Source organism: Onychostruthus taczanowskii, unplaced genomic scaffold (assembly GCF_017590055.1).
Source record: "Onychostruthus taczanowskii isolate IOZ18803 unplaced genomic scaffold, ASM1759005v1 scaffold30, whole genome shotgun sequence".
Lineage (NCBI taxonomy): Eukaryota > Metazoa > Chordata > Aves > Passeriformes > Passeridae > Onychostruthus > Onychostruthus taczanowskii.
Window position 1 is genome coordinate 2,999,250 of NW_024500350.1, and position 21,698 is coordinate 3,020,947.

Below are 21,698 nucleotides of genomic sequence, written 5' to 3' on the forward strand. Positions count from 1 at the left end.
AAAATAATAATTTCAAACTTCACTCAGACTTTTGAACACAGTTTGCTCTGTGCAGTTATGGCAGCATGCCAAGGAATTCTGCAGTAGCTGGGCTCCAGTGTACCTGTTTGCTTCTTCAGTGCAATCGGAGCATTACAAAGAAACTGAAAGAGCCCAATTCTGCCCCATTTCCCAGCACTAGCACCCCACCTTCCCTCCCATCCCCAAACCCAGACTGCAGCATATTGACTGAAAATTCATACCATAACTTGTGCTATGTTGATTTCAATCACACTGTTTCAACCGTTCAGATGGGTTCCTAAATAATTACAAAATTGCAAAGCTTGAAAGAAGTTCGTGGTGCCTCACAGTGCTGCATTAGGGAGACATTTCCGAAAGGAAACTCCTCAGGTAACAGCTGGTGCTTGTGTGAAGCCCTCAGCGATGCTGAACAAAGTTGCTGTACATCTAAGCGGGTTTTACAGGATCAGCATGAGCATTGGCTTCAAGCTTTTCAAAAAATATTATATAATTTTTAATTAATTGTAGGTACTTAGGACATTCAAAACATTGATGAGTAATTGGGAAATAGTTGACAATTGCTATGTGAAATTCAGTAGATACCGAGTACAAAGTCACGTCTAGAAAAGAAAACAAAATGGGCTGGTTCCAAGGTCAAAGACTAAGATTTTTGTTACGTATGCAAGACATCTATTCTCCCTCAACCTGTCAAGCATGGGACAGGCTTTCCAGAGAAGTCGTGGTCATCATCCCTTGAAGTGCTCGAAAAACGTGTGGCTATGGCACATGAGGACATGGTTTATTGGTGAGTGTGGTGATGGTTGGACTGGATGACCTTAGAGGCCTTTTCCAACCATAACGATCCTACAATTCCCTGAATTCCTATGTGAACATGCACAGGTGGAGGCACTCAGGACGAGGACTCAGAAGCAGCACATCAGGAGCAGTTTGAGCGTTTTTTTCTCCTGCCAGGATGGAGAGGGGACTGACACTGCTTCAGCTGTGCCCAGGCCCGTGTCCTCAGCCTCCAGCCACGACCAGCAAGGTCACCAGCATTGTGTCCCTGCGTTCGGACACCGCGCTGGCCTGGACACCGCCTGCCGTGACAGATCACCGTCTGCAGGGATACCACAGGGAGCTGGACATTATTTGTCCTGACACCTCACTGGGCAGGACACCGTCTGTGTGGCAGCCGCTGCCCCTCACGCGGAGCCACACGCGACTGCGGTGGTTCCGCGTTCCGCTATTTGTGCGGCCTCGCCGCTCCTGCCTGCGCGCCTCACGGCGGCTCGGGCTGGGCACGGAGGCGCCGTGAGGGAGCGGAGCACGGCGGGCTCGGCCCGCGCGGTGCATTGTGGGCAGGGCCAGCCACCGCCGCCATTTTGTCTCCGCCAGGCGCGGCGCGGGTTGTCGGGGTGAGGTTGCCGAGCTGGTGTCTGGCGAGGGGGATTCGGCCCGCAGCTCACGATGATATCGGCCGCCCAGCTCCTCGATGAGCTCATGGGCCGGGACAGGAACCTGGCCCCGGATGAAAAGCGCAGCAACGTGCGGTGGGACCACGAGAGCGTGAGTGCAGCGGGGCCGCCTCTCTCCTCCCTCCTTCGCTGCTCTCGCACACTGCGCGGAGGCGGGGGTTTGTCGGAGCGACATGGGCGGCTTCTCTTGGCCGGGGATAACTGCGGGAAGGGGGGAAGAGGGAAGGGGTGAGGTGCCGGCCAGAGCGGGGATTCCGCCTGGGTTGTCGGGGTGCGGGTTTTGTCCTTCGTGCTGGGCCCTGCATGGCGGCCTGGGGCGGGCCGGGCCTGGCCGTGCGCGGGACCAGCGCCGAGTCTCACCGAGGAGGAGGAGGAGGAGGAGGAAGATCCACACAGCTGGGCTGTTGTTGGGCTACAGGAGGGGCAGCCGCGGTGTTTGCGTGTCTGCGGGGGAAGGCTGTGCCCGCCGCGCCGCCGTTAACGGGAACGGGGGTTTCCAGAGAGCTGCTGGCGGCAGAGGTCTCCCCGTAGGGAAACAAAAATAAGGCGGCGGGGCGGTTAAAGGAATTCCACACTTCTCAGCGGAAGCTGCTGACTTGCACGGAGTGGGGGTGAGACAGATGTTCTAGTTTGGGAGATACATTTATCTGGGCCTCTTCCTGAGGATGGTGTTGCGGGAGGAAGAAGAAGGGCGCGCGCGTACCGACTTTAATGTCTGGAGCTTGTACTACGAGGAAAAAACGTAAGACTTTAGAAAGTGAGGGTTTGGTTAAGAAAAGCTCGATTCTTTCCATTTTTCCTCACTCAGAGGAATCTGCCTGGGAGGGGGGGACGGACGCTGTCCTAAACAAACCTGTTGTTTAGGAGTACTTAACGTACTTTAGTTAATGTGGTGCTCATTCATTTTCTGCAATAAGTAGCCCAAACAACACAATGTTGTTACTATTGTTATTATTACTATTATTATTTATTGTGGTTTCTCCAATTGGTTAAGCTTTAATGAATGATGAGTTAGTTTTGGCTATCCTAGTTGAATTGTAAGTTATTTCAGGAAAACTCGGTGGTACCTACAGAGTTCCTATAGCTGCTGCTTTGGGAGAGATGAACACTGATGAATTTTTAAATTTTATTTTCTCCCGTTCGTGATACCTTTTTTTCCGTTATGATGTATGTTAAAAAAAAGTGTCGCGGTTACAATAATTTATCACATAAGTGAGGAATTTCTGTAATTAAAGCTGCACAAAGCATTTAGCTCCTTCCCCCTTAGCATTTGCTTGGGGTGTTGTTTATTTGGGAGGAGGGAGAAATGCTTGGATTTGGCTGTTCTAAATTGTATCTTAATCAGAGACATGATTTCATGTTTTTATATGGGATTTAGGTGCTTATAAAGGAGGATAATACTTGTTCGAATTTGTTTGGAGTGGTTGAATTTGTATGACCTAAGGACCAATACCTGTTTTACCTTAGATTTTTCAAGTGTGAGGAACCATTCTTTCCCTTGAAAAATGCTGCTGTGTAGGTAAGCAGTGTATGTCAGGAAGAAATTGTGAGTTCAGGAAGTTTTCATGACCTTGTTTATGTTTTTCTAGACTTACTTTATTAAGAAAATTCAGTTGGGTGTTCAATTAGATATTTTCCTTTGATTGTGAATTTAAAATAAGGAGGAGTTAGATGAAATACATGGAATACAAGGTGAATGGCTTGAGCCGTGTTGGCCCAGGTAGAACAGATGAGGGGATTGGTTTGGTTTATTCATTAAGGTGAGAAAGACTTCTTTTCTTGGTTGGTTTTTGTTTTCCCCATCATTCATTTTGAGTAAGTTCAGATTGCCTTCTTCATCTTCAGTTAAGCAAATCACAGAGTATTTTCAATTTTTCCTTTCACTTACAGCTTTCGGCTGAAGAGTTTGACTGTAACCAAAGGACTCAGTCCCTAAGCTGGTCACTTTTGTTGTTTTAGAAACAGTTCAGAAAGCGAGCGCTGTCTGTGTCTGAGAGCAGCAGGAAAGTTACAGGCTTAGGGTTGAGCCTTCAGTCCTGCAGGATCTGCTGCTGTTTGCTCTGCTTCTGCTTTTGTTTATGATTAAGTACAATCTTTCTGCAAGGAATGTTTTCTTAGATTTCTATAGTCAACTGATGAGTTCATAAACCCCTACAATTACTGCTGTTAAACACGTGTCTCAGTTTGACTTCCTTTGTCACCTAAAGATCAAATTTGCAGTGCTGACATGTTTTAAAAGACAGGAAATGCAGATAAGGTTCAAATGGTAACATTAATTCCTCTGCCTGCTTTTCAGGTGAAATACATCTGCTAATGTAATTTCTTTTGAGATTAGACATTGATCAACATGCAGCCTGCTCAGTGCCAGCGTGTGTAGGATTTTGTGTCACGTTTCATCAGTTTTGAACATGGAAGATTATCAAAAGAAGCTGATCTGTATTTTGCTTATTCTTTGGACATTGCATCCATGTGGCTATCAGAAACTGGAAGGTGCAGTGAAATACAAGATGGAAGTGGAAAGTGTGAAAGCAGAGGGTGTGATACCTCAGTGTGTGATTTAGTTGCAGTGCCAACGAAACGTGTAGATCATATATTATAAAAGCTTTTGTAGATCTTAAGTTCTTAGTATAAGACTTTGACATGTTTAAAGCCTTTAATCTTTAAAAATTGGAATTCCACTTGCAGTATATTTCAGTGTGATGGCATGTCCTTAGGTGATCAGTCCTGGTTTTGGCAAGAAGGCTTTGTTTTGTGTGCAGGAAGAAATTATTAGTATGCATTTTAGTCTTCCTGCTTACTATCCTATCTGTGGCCAAAGTATATTTCTTTATTGATTCACACCTTCCTGCTGTAATATGCCACCTGCTTGCACAAAGCAAGTTCTTACAGAAATAGTGATTGCATAAGAATTCTGAGGCTGTTCTGTAGTACAAGATGCACAGCATGTGCTGCCTGTGCTCCTGTAAGGTTTGAAATTTTGATGCTTCTTGAAGGCAAACTCAGGGTTTTCAGAAAGTGGAGAGGGATGAAGAGCTGTGAGCAATAACTTCTGATACTGCAGTTTCTCAAAATGTTGGTTTGTATTGATAGTATGATGGGATGATTTTAGCTATTTACCATGTGTTGTGCTTTTACTTTTATAATGCTGCCGACCTAAATTGCTTTGTATCTAGGTAGAATTTAAGGACTTAATCCTCCAGGGGACAGAGGGAGAGGACTTAACCTTTGATTACTAATACATTTACTACAACAAATAACATTTATCTTTAAGAGTGGGTTATGGAGAGGGCTGATGTTTGTTTAAGTTTAGGTGGGCAGGCATTGCTCTTAAAATGTCTGCTGCATGTGAGCTTTAATGGATTCAAAGAATTCAACTATGAGAAGGAATTTACTAGTTTTTGATGTTAAGCCACAGTCTGCTGGATTTTATTCTTAGCCTTTTTACTAGGAATCGTCTCTCCAAAGGAATTTGCTTTTGTAATTGTTTATTACTGTTAGAGAGATACTTCTCCATCAGTAAATAAATTTCTTTCAGAAGAGAAGCATGTTAATGTAGAAGCATTAACAATATAGAGCTGTTAATAACTCTTTATATGGGAGAGCTTTGAACTGCTTCCCAAACTCCAATTGAGCTTGCAATTCTTGCTTTTAACTTAGTGGATTTTTATGTGTAGGATACTACTTTCCCACCTCCAAGAGATTTCAGGGATTAGTGAATTTGTGATGAGGAAGTGGAAAGTTCCAAGCATCCCTGTTGTTTGTAGTGTTGTAGTGTCTTACCAAAATGTGAGCACTCAGGGGCTTTGAGACCAAGCTGTGGCTTATCCCGCAGTAGCAGTTTGACACTGCCACTTGTCTGTTGAAGCTTATCAGTCACCTCTGTTTCAGTCCTTTAATGGTTCCGTGATGCTTAAACCCTTCCTTGGCCCTTACTGTTCCCACTCACCGTTGATTACTTAGGATTGATTGAAAGTGCAGTTGATGTTCAGCCTGGGAAGGCAGATGTTGCACAGAGTGAGGCTGCAAGGTTCTGCAGAATTCCAGCAAGTTGTATTTTCCTGTTGAAGCAAACTCAGTTGGAGAGCATAATGACATAGGTATGAGAAGGGAAGAAAACTGCTTCAGCCACGGTGCTCTGAACCACTCTGAAGCGAGTATTTCTCTGCAGGCTGCTTCCTAGGAGAGAATGTCAGATAATTCACTGAGTGCCATCCCAGTGGTAGAGTGGCAGCATCTAAAGCTGGTAGAAGAAAATTATGGCAGCTTTCTGCTGTGTGTGTTTGTTTTGTCCTTACTTTGGGTTTGAGTTTTTTTGTTTGTTTGATATGGTTTGTGTTTGTTTTGGGGTTTTAATATATAAATAATTATTACAGTGTATGATGTGTTTAAACCTCATATTTTAGTATTGGTTACTGCAACTTTTAGCTGTAACCAGTTATTAAAAAGAGGATTTTTCTAGTAGTGCTGTTTCATAATAATTGTGATTCTTTCTGGTTTTATTGAGGATGGGTTTTTTGTTTTGTTCATCATACTTCTAGTAACTTTTCCTTTGCTTCTTTTGTTACAACTAGTTTCTAAACTGTTACAGGCCAGTTTGCCTAATTTTTTGATAGAAGATATTCTGCAACCTTTTTAACGGTATGAAGTGGTCAGACTGTCATTACTGTGCTGTCTCTGTCTTTGGAAGTTGTTTAATCCTTCTCTCAGATTTTGTGGGAAGTGTCTTTCCACTAATCCTTTTACCTGGATGTGAGTATGAGAAAATGAAAGACAAAGAAGAGAATGTGTAGAGAAATTACATATCTGTAGACTAGTACAGAAATCCATCCCAGAAACTGCTCCTTTGCAGTAACTCTGTAGTAAAACAAGGAATATTGCAGCTTTCAGGGGAAGTAGTTTCTGAAATCATATTTTGTCCAGTAGCTTTCTCCCTCTTTCTGAGAAGAAGTTAAAAAAAAAAAAGGTCATTTCACATGTTTTCTTAACTATTCTTGTTAAATTGCTTCAGATTGGTACCAGTGTCCAAACCTGGATCACGGGAGAAGTATCCAAATTACATAATAAGAGATTTGTTTATGTTTTTTTCTCGTGGTTTGTTAATAGAAAGCCTGATTGTTTTTCTGAGTAATCTGTAAAGCAGTCAGTGGAGTTTTAACTTCCGTAGGCTGATTTGCAGTCTGGCAGTTAGCTTGGAAAAATAAATCAGGCTGATCTAATTTGATCAACGGGTATCACAGGCTTTTTAGTGAGGTGGTGGTGTTTGGAGTCTCTGTCCTTACCCCTGTTTCTTCAAATTCCTCAGTCTGTATCTTGGGTGATAAGATACTGCAAGTCTTTGTCCACAGGATATGTGAGAGGATCAGAACTAGGCTGTAATGCATTCAGAATTATTAGATTGCCAAAAATTAGAAAACGGTGTAACATAAAGGAGGTGCTGGAAGAACGTCCAGGCTAGTTTTGGATTTACACCTTAATTAATGGCAGTCACATCTGTGGGGAGGGTCTAGTGAAAAGTTAATTATTTAAGATTATTTATGAAGTTAGGGATGAAAGTATTTCTGATTCTACCCTTATAGCTGTTCTGATTGATAGACAGGAGATATTTCTGTGTCACAAACTTGAGGAACTGACCAACTTGACTAGCTAAACTCATGTCATGGGTGAGGGTGAATAATCGTTTTAACAAAAGCTGGTTTTATCCATCATACCTTAAGTGTTTATTGTCTAGAGTAACATGTTTGTGGGGTTTTGAACTTGCTGGTGGTCTTTTCTTGTTATCAGAAAAAGAACCTGACTCAATAATGTAAAACCAGACTGTGCAGAAACAAACCAAAGCCTTTCTAGTTGGCAGGAAACCAGATTAAAATTAATGCTTTTTCTGCCTGAAGAGCTGTATAATGTCTTGTTGACTGTCATTCTTAAAGTAGGGAATTGTAAAAGCATTGGAGTGGGAAAGCTTCTGGATAATTCTGTCTTTTAATTGCCATCACAGTTCTTGGGACAGTACCTAATGTTTGAGTACAGGAGGCTCTGGTTCTCCAGGCCACTAGCTCTGAGGAGGTGGAGGCTGAACAGAGTAGTCCCAGGCAAGCAGAGGAAGCCTGTTTCATGCTGCCATGGCAGTTGTCCTCACCTCTTGTGGCCTTGCACAGTTAAGAATTTCACTGAAACTTACTGAATAGTCCGTTCTGATCTCATTCCTGTCCTTTGGAAATATTAAATATTTATATTTATAAATTGATGACACTTTAATCTTAAATATTTAGTGGTAGAATTAAGAACTATTACTATTGCGAGGAAAAGTAAGATTTTTGTCATCAAAATGCATCTTGTAGCACTTACTGCTGCCAAGAAATATAAAGGGTGTGTAAAAGTTCTAGAAATTTTACTATATTCAAAGGAAACTTTGACACTAACACTTTGCGTTTCAGTAAAAAAAGCAATTACATAAAATATTCAATTCAAGACGCAAAAAATGACGCCTGTTTCTTTCTTCTTTGTCAGGTTTGCAAATACTACCTTTGTGGCTTTTGCCCAGCTGAATTATTTACAAATACCCGTTCTGATTTAGGTAAGTTTATAAGTCAGGACATTTTTATTCACGGAAAAGTAACTACAGTTGAGCTTTTGTTTGCAAACTATGTTTTTATTGTTAATTGCTCTGACAAAACATTTGGAATTTTTTTTTTTTTTCATTTCAAGGGTTGCCAGTGATACAGTATGCTAAAAGTAATATTTATTCCAGATGCTACTTTGTCTAAGTGAAAAAGCTTCTTAAAGTTTTTTTCTTACTGTGTGAACCAAGTTATTGGGTGTGGGGTGCTTTTCTCCTGCTCAAGTAGCAGTTTCTAGTTTGGGTTACTCTGCCTGGGCAGGGTTTTAACCTGGTTTTGTGTGAGTATATATTATTGAGCTGCTTTACCTAAACTAAAACATTCACTTACTGTTGTAGTTATTTCTGAAGACCAGCTCTAAATTACTGGCAGTTGATGGCTACATGTAGCACATGGTTTGGAGATGTTAACAAAACCAGACTTTGCCTAGTGTTAGTTTCAAAGTCTGTTGAAGAGTTTGGGAATCTGGGGAAGGTGAGGAATTTTTACACAGTTACCTTCATGAACTCAGGACACATACCTCCTGATTTATTCTGAAGATCTGTTTTAAGTAGCCAGTGTGTTGCAGAGAACCCTGGAAATTAGAGAGTGTTTGTATTTACTGATGTAAAACTTGATCTGGAAATTCTATTTTTTATCATGACTTCTATGTAGAGTCTCCTTTTTATAATTACCTGATGATGTTGGCATTCTTTTTCTTCAGTGTGTCTTTCAAGCTCCAAGCAAAGGAAGCAGAAAGACAGAAGCATAAAAGTCTTTGTGAAATGTTTATAGCTCTGTTCTGTCATGATGCACAAACAAATGTTGGTAGAATATGAATGCAACATTTAGGAATGCAAACTTAAGCTTTTTGTGTTGTTTTTTTAGGTCCTTGTGAAAAAATTCATGATGAAAATCTACGCAAACAGTAAGTTTGTTGTTTGATATGTTAAAAGTAAAGAGAGTTTCTGGTATCTTTGCAATTTGTTACTAGCAGCCCAAACATTACAAATTACTTGCTCTTTTTATTTGCAAAAGTTTATTTAAATTTTCATTTGAATAAAAATTTACTTATTTAAATATGTAATATTCTCTTACTGTGAGCAAGAATTTATAATACTATGTGTCTTGTTACTTTGTTTTCATCTGTTACAGATTGATGTGAACTCTCATTTTTGAAATCTTTCTCAGGTATGAGAAGAGCTCTCGGTTTATGAAGGTGGGCTATGAGAGAGACTTCCTGCGCTATTTGCAGAGCTTGCTTGCAGAGGTGGAGCGCAGGATCCGGAGGGGCCACGCTCGTTTGGCTCTCTCACAGAACCAACAGTCTTCTGGGGTGAGTCTTCAGGAGTCATTGAGGCAGCTTTTCCTCTAAATACCATCTTCACCATCTTATCTATTCAGGTGAAACTTATTACTATCCAGAAAATTTCTGATGAATAAAATTTTTTGTCTGTTAGCCAGCAGATTGCATCTGGCATTAATGGACGAGCCAAGTGACTCCAGAGTCGCCAAGAGCCGTGTCTGTTCTCTACCTGTCAGGTGTTGTCTTTACCCTGACAACCTCAGTTTACATTCTCTCCACTAGTTGCACATTCCTCCCTCCCTGCACTAGCAAGCTGTATCTTTTCCCGTGATGGATTTGGAGTGGTGTCTGTGGCCTGTGCTCTCTGAGTTTTGTAACTGCCAGGACAGCCTTGCTCTTTCTGCTGCCCCACCTCACTGTACAAAGTCCAGTTGCTTCAGAAGGAGCTGTGGACAGTAGCAAGTTGAGAGATACCACTTGTAGAGCAGAGGTGGGAGGGCAGCAATAAGTCTGTTGTGGCAGCCTGCAGAGAGGACACTGCTAACAAATACATCTTTGAAGTGAGATTCTTTTTGCATTTTACGCTCAGAGTTTGAAATTTAAAGCCTACAGAACCTCTTAAGTTGTACTTGAATGTCTGCAAAGATATGTAATGTCTGCATGAGAGTGTCAGAGTTTAAAGTTAGGACTTTGAATATGGTTTTTTTACTTTTTATGGGCAAGGGTCTTGAACATTTTTGTTGATTTGGGAGGAATTAGTGTGACTGGACTTAACAAGGGTGGAGTAAGTTGTGTCAAGGAGTGTTTTATATTAGACTAGACTATTATTAGTAGCTTCTCGTGGGAAAAGAGGCCAGGGGGAGGTTATTCCCAAAGTGTCTCTGGAATATGAGAAGACATACATTTGTGTGTTCAAGCTGTTTTAACAAAAGAAGGAAAAAAAAAAACAAGGAAAGAAAAAATGCCCCACCTCACTCTTGTATTTTTTTACAGGGCGCAGGACCTACCGGTAAAAACGAGGAGAAGATTCAGGTGTTAACTGACAAAATTGATGTACTGCTTCAGCAGGTGAGGGGTTTTTAACCCCCATAAGAGAGATCTCTTGCTTTTGTTATTGATCAAAAAATAAACTTGAAATGTTTTTATTGCCTTTTAGATTGAAGAACTAGGTTCAGAAGGAAAGGTGGAGGAAGCACAAGGAATGATGAAACTTGTTGAACAGTTAAAGGAAGAGAGAGAACTGCTGAGGTCTACGACTTCAGTAAGTAATGTGTTCATAGTTCTGTGGGACATATCAAAGTTTGGTGCACAGTAAATTCTAAATAACCTTGTCCTTCCACTGAAGGCATGCATGGTTGTGCAGAATTCATTACACAGTAACAGGACATTTGGGTCTGTTAATTCAGTGTATTGATTAGGCATTCTATCTTGGGAGTGGGCTTCCTGCACACAAATTATGAAATTACTCACCCAGCAGTCCTGGAGGAGAGCTTGCACCTTCCACTAGTTTAGGTCTCAGTTAAACTTTGCCCTGTGACCTCTGCAATAGAGTTCTACTGAACTACCAATGTAGCTGTGACAGAAAGCATTTGAGTCAGGGATGTGACTGGAGCTGTGACTGGGCTGTGGCAGGCATCTGTCTGACTGAGAGCTACAGAAGCCAGAGGGAGTGTGTTAGGTATCAAGTTCCTGTTAATAAAAAGGAGCTTAAGTTTAAAGATTGTATTTTGGTGTTTAATGCAATGCTCAAATTGAGATTCTTGTTTTAAGAATTCAATTAGAATTCTTAAATTCATTTATGTCTGTACCATATTTTAAGAGCTTTTGTTGCTGTGTGCAGCATTTAAGAGCTCTTAGTTACAATTTATTGAAACAACAGCTGGAAGGATTGAAAGTCTTAAAATTTTGTTGTTTGTTTTGTTTATAATTAAGAGATACTGTTTTTATTAAAAAACTGATAATTCTAGTAGAAATGTTGTCATAGCAGACATTATTTAAAAGGTATAATAGTTTTCAGGAGGTTAATCTGAACTTTGTCTTGTTAACATGTTCTTGGGTGTGGTTGTGGATATGGTTTGATGTTGTTCATTGAGACTCACTTAATTTTTGTAGTTGTAGAGATAGAAGCATACTTCTTGCTTTAAGTGATTCATTGGAAAGGACTTTTAATTTGTTTTTAGGGTTTTTTATTAAAATAGGGGGATTTTGTTTTAGTTTTGCTTGTGTGTTATTTGAAACGTGCTTAAAATTCATGGGTTGGGTTTTGTAACGGTTGTTTAAGAAATTAAAAACATAAACCTTTGTTTGACTTTATTTGTGATGTGATTTTTTATTCTTTTGTTGGTTAAGAATGTGTTTTAATGTTTTATGTGTTCTCTTAACAATTGTTTGATTTGTGGGAGAATGAGGCATATTAAAGATGTGACAAATACTTTAAATTTTCAGAAATGTGGTTAATTTTTAAGATACATATGTGGGACTATTGTTAGTTTTTACTTTTTGGGGTGTACTTAATGAAGTAAAAGCTTGTAAAAATGTTGATAGGCATGATTGCATGTTTTTTTATTAAGAGCTCTTCAGTGTTGCACATGGCATGTTTATGTCCATACTGTATGATTCATGAACCTGGGTTTATGTTGAAATTTCATTGTATTTCTCATATGTCTGTTGAAACAGTGGTTTAATTTGACCACCATACTTTTAAATAGAAACCAGTATTTCTTTTTGTTTTCTTGATGGGGTGTTCTAGCCTTTTGATTCCTTGAGGTATATTCCGTGGTAGTTCTGCAGCTCCTGACATTTCAGTTGATGCCAAAGTCATCTTAAAACTGAAAGAAAAAACTTTAAAAGAAAAGCTTAGAACTTTAATTTTTCTGATATTGCAAGGAAGCTGCAGATATGACTGTGTACGTGTTAATGCAGTGAGTAGTAGTTCTGTGGTTTTTCATGGGCTCCCTCCATGTGGGAATGGGCATAGGGTGGCCTCTTCTCTCCCTGCTTACTGTGATAGGGTGCAGTGCACCAAAGATAAAGCAGGCAGATGTAATTTCAGCTTTCAGTAGAGCCTGGGGTTTGACAACAGTAACATAGAGTTATAAACCTCTTAACTGACTAAAACTTCTCTTTTGTCTCAAATATTCTTCTTTTTCAGACAATTGAGAGCTTTGCAGCCCAGGAAAAACAAATGGAAGTTTGTGAAGTTTGTGGAGCCTTTTTAATTGTAGGAGATGCACAGTCCAGGGTAGATGACCACTTAATGGGAAAGCAGCACATGGGTTATGCCAAAATAAAAGCTACTGTAGAAGATTTAAAAGTAAGTATTTCCTCCAGTTATTGAAATTAAAAATGCTTGGAGGTTTCCTAACGTACATAAAAGGCTGTCCAGTGGATTTTCTCAAGAGGGTGAAACACTCCCAAGAAATGGAATCCTGCACTGTGCTTTCACTGATGTAATTTGTTGTGACATTAGATACAAACAGAGATGTTGATTCAGGTGGGGATTTTTATGGTGTTTTTAAGGAAATGTAGCGTGGCCTCTGTTCTTTTGAGAGTGACAAGCAAAAAAAGGTTCTGCAAGACAAAGGATTTTCATTTCAGGGATTTTAGGAAGCACTGTCCTTTGTTTGGAAAATAAAACTGAGCTACTTTAGAAGTTAAGGCTTTTGCATCCTCTCAATCTGTAAGCTTAAGTGTCTTGAGTAATCTTCATTTCTTCCCGTGAACTTCTTTTTTAAGGAAAAGTTACGAAAAAGAACAGAAGAGCCTGACCGTGATGAAAGGTTGAAAAAAGAGAAGCTGGAACGGGAAGAGAGGGAGAAAGAGAGGGAGCGGGAAAGAGAAGAGCGGGAAAGGAAGAGACGACGCGAAGAGGAAGAAAAGGAGAAAGAGAGGGCTCGTGACAGAGAGAGGCGTAAAAGGAGCCGCTCACGGAGCAGGCATTCCAGCAGGACATCTGACAGGAGGTGCAGCCGCTCACGAGACCACAAAAGGTCAAGAAGCAGAGAAAGAAGGCGAAGCAGGTACCTCTGTGCGTGTCTGTGTGTCTCTTAAGTATTTTCAGAGAAATTTCCAAAAAATCTTGTAGGGACTTACCTGTCAGCCTGAGTCACATCACTGATTTGTTAGCTTCACTTAGGTCTTTCTTCTTAAGTGAAGACACACCTTGCTGGTTCTAAGGATAAGCAAGTTTTTGCTGAGTGTCACTGTCTTCTCTCCATTTTTGGAAGATGAAACCACTGTGGTGGAAGCGTCTTTATGAAGAAGCTTTCAGCAAACAAAGTATGCTCCCAAAAAGAAAAGTTTCCTGTTTCTTCCTTCAGCTGGTCTTTATTTCATGGTGGTGGATACTTTGAAACTATGTAGTTAAGTGTTTCAGTAAATGAAGAGGGCGTATTCCTTATGTACTGGGAAATAGTTCTATACAGTATGTTAAGATTTGGTTTCTGCAGGTAATCACTGTATCTAAAAGTGCTACTGTTTTCCTGTTTTATATTCTGAGCTAGAAAACAGCAGCTGAGATTTACATTTTTGAAATTTTCTCTGAATGTTAAGGAGTCGTGATCGGAGGAGAAGCAGAAGTCATGATAGATCAGAAAGGAAACACAGGTCTCGTAGTAGGGACAGGAGACGGTCAAAAAGCCGGGATCGAAAATCCTACAAGCACAGAAGCAAAAGCAGAGAGAAAGAACAAGACAGGAAGTCAAAAGAAAAAGGTATGTTTGTATAAAGACTGAGTTCTTAGCAAGGTCTGAAACTAATCTTTTCTTAGAGTCTCAAAAGCTGTTAGCTTTTCAGTGAGTGCCTGAAAGTTCTTAGTACCAAATCAGACCTCGTTCTGAAAGGTGTGTGTGTTGCTCTAAGCAATTGGAAGCATTTTGTTCTTTCCATTTACTGTCACTAGATGTGTGTGCATACCTACACCCCAGTGTCCTTCTCTTACCTATTGCACTTTATCAGCAGATAAGTGTGCAAGGATTTTTATATATTTTAAGACCTATTTACCTTTAGAAAAATGTAAGCCTGTAATCATCATTTTCTAAGAGTGAATGTCTTCTATTCCTACTCTTAGTGTATATTTGCAGTTACCCTTTGCAGGTACATGTTTTAGGGGAGGTTGGTACCTTGCTTCTCACCTGTACCACCTGCTACTTCTCAACACTATCATGTTTCCTTTATTATCCTTTTAACAGTGCTTTTAATTTTTTTTCCCAATCTATAAATGCAGTTCAAGATAAATATACTGCAGAATCTCTGTGATGCTCTAAATGACAATTTATGCCTTCACCCCAGTCTCCTGCTCTTTCCCCCCACCTTTTTCCTTTTTTTTTTTTTTTTTTGTTTTGTTTTGTTATTTAAACAAAGTGAGTTTTGCAGTTTTGCTTTGTCAGTATTCAGGTGAGTTTCAACAGAAAGTCTTTGGATCAGTTTTGTAGCTGTACGTGCCATGAACCCGCAGCATTCATGGTGGCTCACTGTTTCACTAGAGGCTGAAGCTCAGAAACTTTTAAGTAGGATTACAAAGAGCTACAGTGAGAACACTAGATTCACATTCTCTGAGAAGATACTAATTCACTGTTACTGCTAAATTTCCCCCTTTAAAAGTCTTTTGGAACTTCTGTAGGAACGTAATACTTCTGGCTCTGGTGGGGAGCTGACTAATGGCCAGTCCGAAACAGCCACCCCACTTCATGGGCTGATCATCAGTAATGGATGAAACAATTGTGTTTCTAAGGTACTCTTGAGGTTCTCTGGAATTAAAGGTGCTCGGTGCATGTGTCTGGGTTGCATAGACCTGTCTGCTTGACCCTTCTCTGTATTTATCCAGTGGATTGGTTGCCAAAATGTTGGTAATGCTTCATGTATTTCTCTTCCCTGACTTCCTTGGACTGTTTCAATTATTCTGGTTTATACTGTGGGGCACCTTTAGTATTGATTCTTCTCTCATTTTCCTTTGCTGTGTAAGAGAGTGGGTTTTGTTGCTTGCTTGTTGGCAGTGGAAATGATGTGCAGGCTTTAAACTCAGGTTCAGTGTTGTAGCCTATATTTGTCCATTTGTTACTATTCCTACCTGATTTTTTGCCTGCTTTATGAACAGATTGCTGGTATTTCGGTGAAGAATGTCCTGTTCTACTGACTGTGTGTTACATATGCATATAAATAACTGTTTTCTTATTTATTCAAATTTGGTCTGGTTTTGAGCTTTTCAGTTCTTTCATTAATCTTCCCATAAAGAGAGGAGCTAGTGAACTCTCTTGAACATCTCAAGTATTTTTAGTTTTCACTTGACTGATTTCCCTGCTGGCTGTTTTATTTGCTGCTTGCTACTTTTCTTCCACCAGAAATGGCAACAGTGAGGTGGTGCTATGATGAAAATCCCACCTGGGAAAATCAATTGCTTTTTTTGACTGTGCCATCCTACCGTTTGTAAAAGCACAAATAAGCCTTAGAGCAGGGCTGTAATGCTGAAGAAGTTTGTGGTTTTTTTCCTTTTGTTGGGAAAATCTTTTAACAGAAAAAAATATAAAAGAGGAGGGAAGGAAGGAAGGACAAAACCAAACCCAGTAGTAGTTACTAAGGCAACACTGAATTTCTGTACTGAAGGTGTAAGCACCATTGCATTGTCATGCTTGCAATGTGGCACTGTAGATAGGTTTATAGGAATAAAGCTTTTAGAGATTCATATATTTGAACTGTGTGGCTTTTACACAATAGTAACTTCAAAGTTAAATCTTAACTTACTACATTGGGAATCTTGTCTTCAGAATCTACTTGTCTTTATAGCCACCACTGATCTGCAGTTGTAAAAGTAGGCAGCAAAGGCTGTAACTGCTCATGGTAGTGCCTTTCATCTGGGTATCTCAGATTGCTTTATAAACATGAACATTAACACCAAAAAGCCCCAAGGAGCAGTTTACCAAGACTTGTGTACAATTACACATAAATTAGTCCCGCATTTGGAAAATGCAGAAGTCCTGGTTTCCTGTTCACTAAGATACTGTAGAAGATGGCAACCAAGGTTATAAGAAAAAAAGTATGTGTAGAAATGGGGGCACTTGCTTTGTGACAGAGATTTCGGTGCAAAGATGCCTCTGCTAAAGAAAGGAGCCACCAGCCATAAACAACAGCTGAGCATTAGCTTAATATAAACCAGTAGAATGCACCTACTGTTCAAGTTAACAAACTTTGGAGCAAATGGGATAAATAGGGGGGTTTAATAAAACAAAAATTATTTTCCAAGTACCTTCATTTTATGAAGGGTTAATACTGGAATGGGCCTCTAGACCACTTTGGCTTGGCTTTCTGTCTTCCCTAATCTGGATTCTGATACCTATATAAAAATAATTATGATGATGTTTTAATGTTAGTGATTAAATATCAGCAAATACTGCTAGAACACAGCAGTAATACTGGATATTATGTTTGATTTTCTGAACAGTAAAGCGATTCACTTTGTCATGATAAGAATTCTTACAAAATGCATCTCAGTTGCCCACGCAAAGTCAGTCAGAAAAATGTGCATGTGTTTAACCAGGAAGCAAAGTCAATATTATGTGATTATACCTAATAGATCACAGCTGAAATAATACACCCAGTTCCAACAGCAGACTAATTTTATGTGCCTTTTCTCTTACTGATTAAAAATACAGTGGAGGAACTTAACTTCTTGCAGATTCTTTAGGGGTTGAAAAATTATTGGGCTGTTTGTTGAATACACTTTTTCAGTTCTGCTTGGCAAACTGGAGGTTTGGTATAGTATACCTATTTTAATACTAAAATTTTTAGAAGAGTTTGATCTTTCATACCACAGTTTATTAGTTTTTTTTTTAACCTTAAACAAAATTATCCTTCCTGACCACATTCAAGACACAAACAAGACAGAACAAAACCCTGCACACTGCACATCCATAGGGCTATTAAGATCTACCATATCTACATAGGACAGAAGATAAGATTATTGGACTGACTACTAGTCCTCTGCGGGGAAACAAGACTACTATTCCTCAGTGGATCCACGTGTGCACCGGAGATACCTTTAAGACACAAAAAGAAGACTTTTTAACAAGGTTAGTTAGAGTGCAATCTACCTGCGGAGTTGCCAAATTGAGGGCAGACAGACCCAAAGTGACTTAGTCCTTCAGTGAGCTGGGTGATGTTGCCGTGTGCTGTCTCCAAGCACCCTGCACTGGATGTGCTGCTGCAGGTGAATCTTCACTACTGGTGGTCATTAGGCAGTTGCCCTCATTTCTCTGTGAGGGCTTTACCCTATCCTTTGGTAGTCTATTATAAAACAAAGAAGTTGGGATGTTGCTGCTCTTTTAAAGCTTAATATTTTGCTTTGTGTCCTGGAATATAAAAGTGTGTTATGCCGGTCTAGGTGATAATGTTTTTTAAAATAGCTTTTTCAGAGTGTTCGATCTGTGTGCTCCTGTGTCAGGGATATATCTATCTATTTATATTATTTATTTTGATTGCCCAGATAGCAGGGAATAATCAGAAAAAAGAGCATGAATGTTGTTCTGTATGATGACATCTGAGAGGTTGGTTTTTCGGATTATTTTTTTTTTCTCTTCAGGGTGTCTTTACTGAGCAAGAGTTGAGTATTATGGTGTGAAATAACACGGCAGGAATTGGTATTTTCATTAAATTTGCAAATACTGAATTTACAGATGAGGCACGCAGCTCTAATACTGAATTTTTTTCTTCCCATGGAAATATTTTTACTTCTGGCTTCCTTCCTTCTTTGAAGATTGAGATTTTAGTGTAGCAAATGCTTCATTAAGCTTCCCAATTCATGATCAAATTGTGGGCTCCTTCACCCACATCTTGCTGTTACTTTGCCTTTGAAAAAAAATTGCTTTTTATATATCTTCCAAGCTGTCTCCCCAAGCCCCTTTAATGACTTGTGTATAAATGACTGCTGTTTTTATAAAATTGAGAATTAACAACGCTGACAAATGTGCAGCTTCAAATTTAATTTTGGTTGTCGCTGATCTCCACCTTCAAAGCTGTCAGTGCTTAATATTGTTTCCCAAAGTATTTGGTGGTTTGAGATTGTTAGTTTTTAATTGGCAAGTATCAATTTCTTTGATTATGCAGTCAGGCACTGTCCTCCACTCTTTTCTGGTTCTCTTTGAAGAACCATAATTAACAAGAATTATAAACCAAAGCAAACCATACACAATCAGTAATCAAAACTTGAGGACCAGAAGAGTCCCATAATAAGTAAGGAAGCCATGCACCATAATTACACATCTGCCTAACCTCTTTACCCCCAATTTGTTCATTTTGACAGAGCTGAGTGGCTGCCTCTGTTAGGAGGTCTGACCTTTCTCCTCCTCCCCCACCCTGTACTGTCCCCTTCTACCTTTACTTTGTCCCCTCTCCATTCCAGCATGGTAGTCTGAAGCCTATTTCTGTAACTTATTGAGTATTACTGTTATTGCTATGGAAAGTAATTGTCCCATGTTGTATGCAGTATATATCTCACATGTGCAATGTTTGTTTTTACTTTGAAATCCATGGTCAATGTCTTCTTTCATGGCAGAAAAGAGGGGATCTGATGATAAAAAAAGTAGTATGAAGTCCAGTAGTCGAGAAAAACAGAGTGAAGACACAAATACAGACTCGAAGGAGAGTGAGACTAAGAATGAGGTCAATGGGACCAATGAAGACATTAAATCTGAAGGTGACACTCAGTCCAATTAAAACTGATCTGATATGACCTCAGATCAGACAGAGGTAAGTGCATTATTTCAAACTTTGATTAGGGCTTTTTGTTACTGTTTAACAGTGCAGCGTAAGTATGCACAGATGAAGATGGAACTAAGTCAAGTAAGAAGACAAACTAAAGCACCTTCTGAAGGAAATGACAGTGTAGTCCTGCAAAACGTTTTGAGGTACATTGTTTTGTCTCAGCTATTTTGTAGCAGACTCGTGCCCCCATTAGTGTGCCTCTTTGGGACATATTTGTAATATAGTCACCATAAAAAAATTAATTATCCTTTTTTATTTTTAGGGATTTTGTTATCGTTTTTTTTTTAAAAAAAGTTGAACTGGTTTTGTATTTAAGTCCATATTGTGTTGGTACATCAGCAGAAACTTTTGCTTAAATACTTAATATTTGAGGCACATGTTGGACTACTTTGTTTTCATATAAACTGCTAGTATTTCTTTGTCAAGGATGTTTCTAGTTTTTTTGCTTTATTGCCTTGCATTCTAATGCAGTTTGTTCTGTAACTCGAGAGCCAGTAGCATTGGATTGATGGAAGTGTAGGGTTTATGAATTATTGCAGCTGACTACCATACCTCACACAGCGTTGGTGTTGTGAGCGGCCCATGAAAAGCCAAATTAAAAATCAAGGATTCAGTCAAACTAAGCAGGTACTCATGCCAGGTACTCCTTTCTCTACCCACATCCATGTTTGAATGCTGTTGCCTGTAATCTTTAAGCTTACTGTTGTGTTTTTGATTTTGAAGCTAGTGAAAAGGACTTTTTGTGTATTGTGTGAATACTGTAAATCTGATGTTAACAGAATGGAATTTTCTTTCAACTGTGTGTAGGGATGCAGTGCTGCCCAGAATTAGATATCTTTAAAGAGTTTAAAATGCAATAAACACTACATAATATTCGCCTTGTTACTTTCAATGCAATTCAAGTCTTTAAGAGGTATGTGCTTAATATTTCCTACTGTGTAGGAGACTTTGCAGTCAGCCATAGCACAGAAGAGTGGAATGGCTGGTAACAGGCTTGTAAGGCAGATGTAATGCAGAGACAGATGCCACCAAATGATGGCAGTGTTGATGGCAGGAATGTATGCTGGAAACTATTTGTGGGAAATTAAGCAGCTAAGCAATAGGCAATTATGTATTGAAAGGACAACTTTCAATTTTTTCCCCACTCTTGACATAGCTTTCTTACAGAAGGTTTTTAGTTGTATTCCTGAAATAAGGAACTAACAGTGGAGGTGACAGCTGATAAATGAGCTTCTTGCAATATAATTTGTTACTGTAGTTGCATTATGTATGCTAGGAACTCTTAAACATTTAATGTTGATATTAAACCATTAATGCTACATCATTGCTTCTAATGCCAGTCATGTCCAATGGTGATGTTTTTGTAGAGTTAAGATGACAGCTAACAACTGGGTGAGTGTATAGGAATGGTAAACAAAATGCTCCTAATGCTGTCTAATCGTCTGTTCTCCCAAAATTTTGCATTATAGGACTACTACGTGAAGAGTCTGCGAAGACAGCGGAAGAGAGCTTAAACTGAAGATCTGCTTTAAATGAGGTGAAAGAAAGCTGTAGTGGCATAGAAAAATATAAAGTTGAGTTAGATTTTTTTTTTTATAAAATTTAATTCAGGACTGGTGTTTCCTCCCAGAGTTCAAAAAGATGTGTTGATAATAGCACATATGCTACTGAGAATATAAGTCCTGTATCCTTCTTTTTCTTTAAGACTTTTTAAGATAAGAAACCAACATAACCTGAACACATGGCTTGCTCAGTGTTTAATTGCAAGTTTTCATTCTTGGACTTTAAAACACAAGAATAAATGTTTAGTATTTGTGTGAATTGAACTAAAATGAATCCCATTTTTACAACTAAGCAATTCCTAGCTTCTTGATATATGAGAAATGGAAATAAAGTATCTTTGAATTTCTGTTACAAATTTGATTGTCTCTGTCATTGAACATTTAATATTAAATAAGCTTCTTTCCTAATAAATTTCTCATGTCTTCAAGCTTAGTTCATTAATTTGGATGCTTAGTTATTCTGTGCTGTTTGTGTGTTTGGGGTTTTTTTGTGCCATCAGGATTGAATTTCAGGCTTACTTTGGCAGCGGTTAGAACCCAGCTTAGGCTGTTGGGTTCAGCGTCTCCCCCAAAAATGCCTTTTGCTGCAGTAGGTTAAGAAATTACAAAAATCTTGCCATAAAAATGGCAGTATTAATTCTTCATAAAACAGTTCAGCTTTGACAGCATGTTTAGAACAATGCCAGGGGTGAGACTGGTGTTCAGACTGCTTCATATTTGCATTGCAGTATTGGTTTGGGGTATTGATTAACAGCTCTGTGCAGTTGGTCAGAACAGACACACAGGCAGGGAGATGTGCCTCTTGCTTCTCTGTGAAGCTGTAGTGCAAGCAGGAGTGCTTTTTGTTGGAGAAGAACTGCAGCTGTGGCTGTAAGGCAATGCATTTACATTCTTTAAAAAGAGCATTATCTTTTCCATTAGTGTTCAGGCCTTGACTGTATATGTAACCAAAGTCAGACATGGACAGAACACCATTGTAACTTGTGCTGATTTATTTGGCCTGTGTGTG

At 39.4% G+C, this 21,698-nt stretch overlaps 1 protein-coding gene across 8 annotated transcripts; it reads left to right on the forward strand.

Annotated features, from left to right (window-relative positions):
- Positions 1–1,350: 1,350 nt before the first annotated feature.
- On the forward strand, positions 1,351–21,122 carry LUC7L3 (LUC7 like 3 pre-mRNA splicing factor). 8 transcript variants are annotated; one of them, XM_041409007.1, is made up of 13 exons: positions 1,351–1,566; positions 7,980–8,046; positions 8,957–8,996; positions 9,260–9,404; positions 10,368–10,442; positions 10,531–10,635; positions 12,526–12,687; positions 13,110–13,393; positions 13,926–14,086; positions 18,919–19,059; positions 19,165–19,270; positions 19,689–19,754; positions 20,597–21,122. In XM_041409007.1, exons 1-12 carry the CDS (start codon positions 1,468–1,470, stop codon positions 19,711–19,713), a joined length of 1,410 nt encoding a protein of 469 aa, XP_041264941.1. In that variant the 5' UTR covers positions 1,351–1,467; the 3' UTR covers positions 19,714–19,754; positions 20,597–21,122. The 8 variants fall into 8 exon arrangements, 7 of the variants coding, with proteins under 7 accessions (XP_041264941.1, XP_041264940.1, XP_041264939.1 ...); XR_005953004.1 differs by having other exon boundaries at positions 19,165–19,754; XM_041409006.1 differs by having other exon boundaries at positions 19,689–21,122.
- The last annotated feature ends 576 nt before the right edge of the window (positions 21,123–21,698 follow it).

Bases quoted from the DNA above. Each gene is read 5' to 3' on its own strand.
- LUC7L3 (XM_041409005.1), top strand. From the start codon at position 1,468: ATGATATCGGCCGCCCAGCTCCTCGATGAGCTCATGGGCCGGGACAGG. The intron at 12,688-13,109 runs GTAAGTATTTCC...TTCTTTTTTAAG, and splicing joins CTACTGTAGAAGATTTAAAA to GAAAAGTTACGAAAAAGAAC. The intron at 19,060-19,164 runs GTGACACTCAGT...ACTGTTTAACAG, and splicing joins TGAAGACATTAAATCTGAAG to TGCAGCGTAAGTATGCACAG.